The 10,035-nt window shown below is 39.1% G+C and overlaps 1 protein-coding gene across 1 annotated transcript; it reads right to left on the bottom strand.

Moving 5' to 3' along the window:
- Window positions 1–975: 975 nt before the first annotated feature.
- Window positions 976–9,080, bottom strand: rhag (Rh associated glycoprotein). The gene is made up of 10 exons (XM_085133853.1): window positions 8,816–9,080; window positions 4,521–4,704; window positions 4,128–4,278; window positions 3,847–3,994; window positions 3,476–3,648; window positions 3,238–3,375; window positions 3,008–3,129; window positions 2,805–2,878; window positions 2,617–2,690; window positions 976–2,224 (listed from the first exon to the last, which is right to left on the bottom strand). Exons 1-10 carry the CDS (start codon window positions 8,997–8,999, stop codon window positions 2,150–2,152), a joined length of 1,323 nt encoding a protein of 440 aa, XP_084989979.1. The 5' UTR covers window positions 9,000–9,080; the 3' UTR covers window positions 976–2,149.
- Window positions 9,081–10,035: the final 955 nt, after the last annotated feature.

Here is a 10,035-nt window from a genome sequence, read left to right as displayed (position 1 = left end):
GAACGCGTCTCTCTTTGTCCCACACAAACACTGTGTTCATCCCACACTGCATGAGGACAACAAGGCAGTGGTGAGATGTGCAGTAGGAGTAACATATGGGTTCAAGGTGGAGGTGTGATTGCATCAAAAATCGGCTCTGAATCCCTTTTTGTTTGCAGTGGTGATAGACAGGGTGACAGATGAGGTCAGGCAGGAGACGACACTGTGATCTATAGTGAGAGTACAAAGTAGTTGGAAGAAAGCCTGGAGAGGTGGACTTATGCTCTGTAGAGAAGAGCAATGAAAGTCAGAAGAAGTGAGATAGAATGCATGCGTGAATGGGAGGGTGAAGAAGAAAGGAGGAGTGAGAGTGCAGGTGGATGAATTTAAATACCTGGGGTCAACCATCCCAAGCAAGAAGAGCACGCAGACAGGGTGGAGTAGGTGGAGATGAGTATTAGTAGTGATTTGCAAAAGAAGAATAGTGGCAGGAGTGAAGGGGAAGTCTGCTTCCCCTTCATCTGCTTTGGCGACCCCTAATAAAAATTTCCATGCATTTATTTTCAGATGTTTGTTTGTTTAGTTGTCTCTAATACGGATAATTCAGCTGATGTAGTGGGCTCTGCAGAGCTAAAGTATATTGTGTGTATTGCAGGTCAAGTGATGAGTGATGGATGTCTGAACAAAATTTCATGGCGATCCATCAAAAAAAATCAATAAGAAACGGAGAAATTGCAGTTATAATTGAGCCATGCACCCATCGAAGAGTCAGATTATGCATTGATGTCATTCTGGTAATCATTTAACTCGGTCATATTGTGTAGAATTAAAATTATGCTCTGTCTCTCATTGCTTAAACAGAGGAAGGGAAAAATCCAAGACAAAAAATAAAAAGAAACAACCCTCCCCCCCCACACATACACACACACAACATTTCTTTAGTTAAACTGAGAACTTGAAATGCTTGAAACATGCTTTTAAAATAACCACAAAAACTGTACAAAAACATGTTTATTATGACAGTAATAGTATACCATACAAATAAGAGCTCATGTCAGCTGTATAAAAATACAAAATCATGATGCATTTTAGTGTGAGCATCATAGATCATTTGAGAAAAAACAAGAAAATCATTAAGTCAGTTTTATCTAGCGCTCAGGCCCGTGTTTTAACCTGTCCTGCAGTGCTTTGCCATCATGCTGTTCAAAATCTAGATTGAGGGAGTGCACAGTGCACAAATTTCACAGCAATAGAGGAAAGAAAACTGATGAATATTATGATACTATCTATGGTATGACAGCTTGTTTGTTGCCATCGCGGCACTGCATACTGTTTGAATAATATCTGAAAAATATTCAGTACCAGTTGCTATGTTTAAAGCTTTGATAAGACTGACCATGTCCATGTCTAAGATCTAAACTGTATGTACATGTAGGAATACATTTGCTCTGAACAGAAAACAGAGTGAAAAACAAACCCCAGCTCACCCAGTGACAGCCAATCAACTTTTCTACAGCTGCGCTCAGAAAGATAGAAAATGCTAGGAAGGTTTATTAGTTGCAGTAATATCATACGGCTGTCCCTGCACACTTCAGAGCCACATTGCTGGTTTTTACAATGCCTGACTTGACCTCTCCAGTGAGGTCAAAGTGCAGTTTTTCTGCTCGAGCTTCTACAGAAAAATATAATGTATAAGAAAAATACACACTGTAATCATATAGTAAATATGCTTTTATGTTTTTTTTATGATATAAAATGAAAATTTAAAAAAAGAGCTTATACAAGTGTGTCAGCAGTGAAGCTGTGGAGCGGTTCGTGAATATAAATCAAAGTCAAAAAATCCCTGAAGTTTTAACCAAATTTAAAATTTTTATCATGCATTTATATATATATATGTATATATATATATATATATATATATATATATATATATATATATATATATATATTTAGCTTTTATGCGGAAATGTTTAAGTGCTCTTTCCGATACAAATTCAAACTTTACTATAATGAAAATAACTGCGTGGTTAGCAGTTCAGAAATGGAATAAGCACCACGTTTAAGCGAATCCTGGATCAACAAACTGATATTTGATTTTGTGGTGAAGCTGAACTGTGACTTTTTAAAAAACGTCTTCATTTATAGCTAAGGCAAAATCGTGGGCAATTGTTTAAACATCTGCTTTGTGCTTTGATTGATCTCCGTGAGCCAGGCTCTCCTCGTTCTCTTCCTCCTCATTAGGAACCTGGAAAACGAGCAATGCAAATTATTTGTCTGTGGCATAAATGGTCACCAGGCAAGCAAAATACAGTTCAAACAAATGCACAATGCATTTATGGACATGCATGATATGCACAATGTGTTTCTGTGAATTAAAATATGTATCTAATGATATACTGATTGACTGCTTATTATTTGGCTCTGGTTTAATACTTTAATTATTAAAACACGGTGTTTGTCAGGTATGTGTAGTTTTTGTGCCTGGATGTGCTCAGTTGCTCTTTTTCTCTAGTTATACTGATATATGAACCACGTCTATCTGAGTTAATAACTTGAATAAACAAATCTGCCTTCTGCCACTCGGACCAGACAGTCAGAGACCTGAAGATAATATTTATGAGGAATGGGATTTCTTACCTCCCAGTAAATAGAGTCATCGAAGCAGTTCTGGTCTGGAGGTTGTCCCCAGAAAGGCAACTTCATTATTAGACCTTAAAGAAGAAAATGAATGTTTGATCACCCTTTTCTAAACCTCAATGTCTTTCTATTGAGCAATTTGGCCGTTAGGTGTAACATTTATGGTTTTATTAATCTCCTCTGCCCACCTGTAATAGTACCCCCAACCAAAGCGAACCCGAGGGATGAACCCAAGGCAGCAGCTTGCATGGCAGCGCTAGCACTAAGGAGACAGGATGAGAAGAAGTGACTTTTAAATGAAGTAAATCGTGTCAAAGCCATATTGCTTTTATGTGTGTATATATGGGTTATTATAATACTGTGGTGAGATAGTGTGTGTGGTGACTATTACCCATCTTTTTTCCCCAAAGCTGCAGCCACAATTCCAGCCAGCCCGCCCAGGATGCCAGGCAAGCCATGCAGATTGTGGACACCGCAGGTATCCTGGATACCCAGGTTGGATGCCAGTATAGGCTGCAGAGAAGGAATGACAGGGGATTTTTAGTCACCAACAAAAGTACACATTGTTAATTCAGATTCAGCCTGTACCAGGTTGTACCAGTTGTCTTTCTTTTGACTCACATTTAGGTATTTGAATCCCAGGGTGGAGATAATGCCAGCTACGAGCCCAATCAGCATGGCTCCAAATGGCCCGATGCTCATGTCAGCACATGTTCCCACTGCAACACCACCAGCCAAGGTGGCGTTCTGAATGTGCACCTGTGCAGTAGAAAGACATAAAGACAACTGTATGACTGAATTTCTGCTTTTAACTCTGTGAACTGTCGCTGTTATAACTATTAGAGTAAAGTTGCCAGACCATGTCCAGTTTTCCTTTGTGCTCCACCAGGCTGGAGATGGCATAGGCAGAGAGCACGCAGGCGGCCAGGGAGAGGTAGGTGTTGATCACTGCAGTGAGCTGAGTGTAGCTCAACGGTGGTTCAGCGATGGCTGAGTTAAAGCTGGGCCAGAACATCCACAAGAAGATGGTTCCTGTAGAAGAGGATGTAAAAACGGAAACGTCAAGGTCCATGCTGCACAGTTGTCTGTGTCCACTAGATGGCATAAGTCTGACTTCCATTGGAGGCCAGTGATGCACCAGGGAGGGAAAGTCACAGGAAAGAAGGGAAAACTATCTCTGTAAACACATTTTAATATATGATCACAGAATTATTTTCAGTGCTCTCTTACCGATCATAGCAAACATATCAGAGTGATAAACAGATCCATCGTTCTCATGTCCATTTCTTAAACCTGGTCTGTAAAGTACTCGAGCCACTGCCAAGCCAAAGTAGGCTCCGTAAGCATGGATGACCATAGATGCTCCAACATCACTAGCCTGTTGAAGAGAAAGGCATGATAGACCCACAGTAGTGTTTGATAAAACAGTGAATATTCATGGTTGTTATGTTGGGATTTATGTTTTTTTGCTCAGTTCATGGACACACATGCACTTGCTACTATGAACTCACTTCCATGATAGCAACCACCAGATGCTCATTGACGGAAAAGATGGTGATCTCCAGTATGGTCATGATGAGGAGCTGCACAGGGCTGGTTTTACCCAGAACGGCGCCAAATGAAATCAGGACCGTAGCTGTGCTGAAATCTGCATTGATTATTCTGCAGGAGTGAGGACAAAAGTTCTTAGAAAAAACATCAACAGACATCATCTGTGATCTATTAGAACTACTCATGTGCAGGATTTGGCTTTATTTAGCATGTACTTGGTAATGATGTAGAAGGCTGTGCAAGTCTCAGGGACTTGCATCATGACAGCAACCCCAAACCTACAGCCAGCCATGTGCATTTTTCCTATAGCAGTTGTTTTTGAAAAGCGATATGTGCAGCGAAGAAAGCCATACTTCAAAATGCTGACTTTAATCTTGCCCCCTTCCAGGTGCCAGATGCCCTGCATGAGGAGGCCCCACTGCAGGCCAAAGGCAGCCAGGAGCAAGTTGATGCCCACGCTGCTGAACCCGTATCTCTTGAGAAATGTCATCAGGAACCCGAAGCCGATGAAGATCATGACGTGGACGTCCTGAAACACTGAGGACATGAGAAGGGAGGTCAGTTAATGCTGTGTTAGCTAGTCCCACTTTAACCTCAGTTGAATGTGGTCTTATAATTGAATTGAATGAAGCACTTATTCAGTTCAAACTAAATTATTTGCTGCGACCCTGCTGCTCACAGTGGAATGTTTTTTGTTTTGTTTTTTTAACTTTGTGGTTTAAATGACTTATTGAGAAGTAGCTGGACTTCTCAGGATTCATTTCTGTCCACAGTGGCCTCATTGTCAGCTGTGACCTGTCAGGTGGAAAAGCAATTCAATCACACTATGAATGGCATGCTGAGAAAATATCCCCACTGTCCCTGTTGGGGTTATGGCCTTGTGCTTTTCTATTAAGTGCATATGATCTTAATAAGTCTAAACTTAAGATGTCTCAAAGGGAGGGGGTGCTTTGTGCACTCTTATCTCTTTTTGTCAGCCGTTAGACTGAAAAAGGCAGCAGGGTTTGGAGTTTGCTCATCTTATATCCCCTGCTTGATTAAGTATATATACATATGTGGTATTCTGCAGTAAGAAGGTACAAACAAATTTTTATGATAAGTGAGGATAAATGAGTCTGGATTAAGGCCAAATACATTTTAGGGGGATTTGAGTCATCATCATGGCAGGAAGGGAGACTTCTGTTTCCCTTAAGGCCTTAAGCTCGCTATGATGAGCTTCACATGTGGAAAAAATATCAAGTTGTATGTATGTGTAGGCTGGGAAACAATAGACTCACTTCCTTAGTTCATAATGAGCACATAATGTGTCTGTTATTGTCTAGACAGGACACACTGTGTTGCAGCCTTAAAGAATACTTTTACAGCCACTTCTCAGTTTGTTTGTTCTTAGTTAGTTATGAGTACTTAAATGACTTAAAACAAGTGCCGAAAAAAACCCTGCAGTTCCTCTGCTGGCCACTGGTGGCAGAATCTGAAAGCTAGTTTAGTTTTAAAATGTTATACTTCACAGTGAAAGTAAACATGCTTACAGCATGGTACAAATAAGGTTTTGGTGTATGGATAGAAGAGAGAGGGTGAGTTTATTTAGGGGTGTGGCTATTCTAACTGCCTGATGTGCTGATATAAACAGCTGGACAGTGAATGGCTATCTGCTAAGCTTCACTAGGCTAATTAGCATCACTGGACTAGACCTCTTGACCATGTTTTGGTGTTGGTAGCTTTGAAAAGCCTGTTGTGTGGTATTGCACATTAGTCTCTCAACACCAGCTAGCAGCTACCTGTCTACTATGTCTGCACTATGCTTCTGTATAAATTATGAATGCAACTTGCTAACCAAGGTTATGAAGTTTAGCTGATAGTTTAGGACTCTATTTTTGCATCCAACTATAGTCTGTCTCTAGAAAAACAGCTACAGACAGTTTTCTCTAGTTGTTGTCTCTACTAGCATTTAGCCAAAATGCTAAAATTACAGCTTCAACATAATGAGACCATAAACAATGTGAGTGTGCCTATCTTTTATATACAGTCTGTGGTTTCGCTGTGTTCATGTGTAATATATAAAGCAGCCTTTTCGCTTAGCTTAGCACAAAGACTGAAAATGGAGAAGACCAACTTTGAACTCCCTAAAGAAAAGCAAAAAGATCTGCCAGTTTAAGCCTCTAAAATTCTTTATTTTACATGTTACATCTCATCTGTTTAATGGCTGAAGTGTTATTACCACAAAGTTTTCAGTAGTTTATCAGACAAATGGCAAAGGCTGCAGGATGTTACTATACGCTGCCAAGAAACAGTCTGACAACATGTTGTTTTTACACTTACATAAAATGTGTTAAACATTAAACTTTGGAGATTTTTGTTGACTTGTAAAATAGTCAGATTAGTTGTTTCCAGTCTTTGTGCTAAGGCAAGATCAGCTTTTCCTAGCTGCGGCCTTGTATTATACTATAAAAGTATCATCTGCTTCATATTTTGTAGATAGACATTTATGTTAAAAATTTGAAGTATTTATTATGATTTAGCATTTTGAAAAGTAAAAATAGAGGTTGAATGTGAACTTAATCTCAACATTTTGATTTTATCCCCTAGATGAAAAAGCTCAGACGTAGGTGTGTTAAAGCTGTTTAAAGCGTCAGGCTCCCATGCGCCATTTACATCAGAGTACATTATTTTACAAGCAGCAGCTTTCAAATGGTGATAATGGGGGAGATTAAATTCATCCACATCTATTTCCATAAACTGTTTCTGCATATAGAATGTCAGCAAATTTCTAACACATCTTTGGGTATTTGGGAAACATACAAACCCACTCACATCTGCTTTAGTCAGGAATCTGTATATGTGCTTAAAAGCCCTGATAGCTCAACATCTGATTACTGTGTGCTCTATTATAATAAAAACGCTCCAGGTTCTGACGGTTCAACATGAAAACCAAACACCAAAAGAGAGTCACATCTTTCCCTTTTAGTCTTAATTATCAGTAACAATCAGCATTTTGAAGACATCTGCACATGCAAGCTGATGTGTAGACATCTGACTAAGCTTATCTCCATGAAGCTGTTTTGAAGAAAATCTTTTTGCCCCATAACTTGCACCCCTCTCTGTTTCTCAGCTGGGTGAGTCAGAATTGCTCTCTTTGTAGTAGTGAACAGTAGATTGCGGACAGGGATGAGATAAAACTGGAAAGCAGCACAGTGACTGGCACCACGCCTAGATGTTAGGTAACGCGAATCCTCTGAAGAACTGGCTGAAACAAGACAAGCGAGAGACACCTCAGGTGCAAATGTGCAGCTTTTTTTTTTCAAGCCACACATAAAAAAGATGAATAATTATTTCATTTCACAAAGTATTAAGTTAAAGTCTTCCTTTACTTTAATGTTTAATTTAGCATATTAATCACTCTTTAAGAAGAAATGAAAGACAAAGTGTCATAATTACAACATTTTTGAGGTATTTTTTCATACCAGATGACCACAATTTTACTTCTGCAAATTGCATATTTTAACTGCTTATTTGTTGTCCTTTGAGCTTGTAATTGCAGAAGTCTGGGATGTGTGAGATAATGGATCTCTTTCAGCATGCAACCCCAAGCCTCATGCTTTCTAACATTGCGCAGTCCCAGTTTAAATGCTAATGGTTTTAGATTATCAAGCATAATTTAAATTTTGCAAAAGTTTTAGCTCTGGGCCTGTTATTCCAAAAACAAGTATCCCTTCTGAACTTTTGAAGATAAATCACTGCATATATTTTACTCCTTCATGACTAACTGGGAATTAATAGAGTGTTACAAAGATAACATAAGTTTTGTGCAGAAAAGACACAGCAGAGTTCACAGCAGAGTCTAGCCTTAAATGTGATCTTTACTTCAGAATTTATTTCTTGATAGTCAACGTATGTGACTTAAACATCCCATGTGAAGCAGAAGATACGGTCAGCTTCAATGCTGAGCTAATCTCTTGGGTGTCACAACCGCCCCACCCAATCATGAGCAGGCACTCACGCAGTAAAACAGCAGCTATCTGAATGCAGATAAGTGCACAAGCTGCAAAGAAGCCGCTTAACTGTAGAAACCGCTCAGAGCCCACAAAAAATGCTAAAGCTACTGCAGGATAACTTGAAAAATATCAATTTGAATGCAGCACAAAACCTCCAGCTTCCACCTGACTGTCCTTTATGAGCCTTTTTTTGGACACAGTAATGAAATCACATGTGACCTCCACCTTTCCCAACAGGATTCACTTGTTTTCTCAGCTGAATGTGTTTGATTAGACCTTGTGACAGATGAGAATTCAACCCCATGACTCCTTTTATTGCATTTAGTTGACCTGCGTTGGAAACAACCTCTAATTTGTGTTTGCAAGCAACTGATTGATTAACTAGACCCCTAAAATATAATTTATTTTATTCAAGAAAAAGAAAGTAAAAAGAAATGTGGAAATGTTGTTTACTTTGCTATTTTTATGAGAAACAAGCAAAATGTTTGTCATCTTGTTTTCTGTAAAATTTCAGTGTGACTAATATTTTCTGCTTTTAGCCAAATAATTAGATGCAGTCTCAACACTGTGATATAACAGATATAACATTCATAAAAATCTATTTATAAATAAAATGTTGACCAAGCAAGCAAGCATGCGGCTCCAGGTAGACTTACTGGGGTAGAGGTCCATAGGCTTCAATTTATGGTCAGTGTTATTGTGGGTGTCGTGTGAGTCATGGTGTCCATGTTCCCCATCATCATAGACGACAAATACCGCAAATAGGATGATGGTGATAATCTCCAAAATCAAGGCTATGATGGGGAACTTTGTCCTCATGTTGGTGGCATATGCAGGCATCCTGAGACCAACTCTGCTTATCTCTCGTGCAGCCTCTCCCTCCTCAGCTCTCTTTTTAGGGGGTTGTGCTGTGTGAAGAAAGTGGTGTCTGGTTTTAAACTGATGTAGGTTTCGCCGTGACCAATGACAAGGCAGAAGACCAGGGCCTCGGTGGTGAGCACCCCCTCCGTCGTGCACTTTGCTCATGAGGGATGGGTTTCCTCTGTGGATGCCGGAGGGGGCAAAACAAAACACAAACGTAATGACACCCAGCCAATGAGCGGACATGAAAAGACTCAATGACTGCTCCTTCCCACTCATTTTACACTGTCAAACTTACTGCATGTTTGTTTACTTAACTTTGCACTCATCCTTTTATGTCTTGAAATACAGCAGCAGAAAATGCAAATCTAATGTGCAAATAAGACATGCTTTTATAGAAGGGGATACTAATTATTTACATCTGCTAATATGTAACAGCTTTCAAACTGTTTCAAACATAGTATTTTTTTTTTCTTTGTTGTGTTTTTACTGATGTACCTGCATTTTCAGATACAATGATACAAATACAAAAGATACAGAAATATTGTCACAAAATGTGTAGAAAGAAAAGGCTGTGGTGGATTTTTTGTAATTTATTTGTAATCATCTACGCTTTGGTAACACCCTCAAAGTGTCACTAAAATAAACTACATAACAAGTGGTAGTCACGTGTAAAATCAAATTGTACAATTCCTTTAATTTAATACAAGAAAACATCTACAATGACTGAACTTGTGTAACATCATGTTATTAATAATACTAAATTTTGTGACTTAGCTGTCCCACATTTTCTCTAACTTATATTAGATGAGATTAGATTAGAGCCAGGAACACTTTGTTTTCCACCCCTCCCCATTTAGCAGTGTGTAAGCATTTAGTGAGCACTTTATTGTGCTCTCTAATGTAGTTGTAAACACATATGAGTATGTATCAACGTGTTGGTTAACAGCAGCTTGTTCTGTTGTAAGTGACTTCTCCCGAGATGTTGAGGTTGGTATATCAAAAGACACGTACC

This window comes from Neolamprologus multifasciatus, chromosome 15 (assembly GCF_963576455.1).
Source record: "Neolamprologus multifasciatus chromosome 15, fNeoMul1.2, whole genome shotgun sequence".
Classification (NCBI taxonomy): domain Eukaryota; kingdom Metazoa; phylum Chordata; class Actinopteri; order Cichliformes; family Cichlidae; genus Neolamprologus; species Neolamprologus multifasciatus.
Note: the sequence above shows the minus strand (reverse complement) of the source record. Positions and strands in the feature narration are given on the sequence as shown.

Bases quoted from the DNA above. Each gene is read 5' to 3' on its own strand.
- rhag (XM_085133853.1), bottom strand. From the start codon at position 8,999: ATGCCTGCATATGCCACCAACATGAGGACAAAGTTCCCCATCATAGCC. The intron at 4,705-8,815 runs GTAAGTCTACCT...TCATGTCCTCAG, and splicing joins GCCTATGGACCTCTACCCCA to TGTTTCAGGACGTCCACGTC. The intron at 2,225-2,616 runs GTAAGAAATCCC...CTCGTTTTCCAG, and splicing joins ATGACTCTATTTACTGGGAG to GTTCCTAATGAGGAGGAAGA.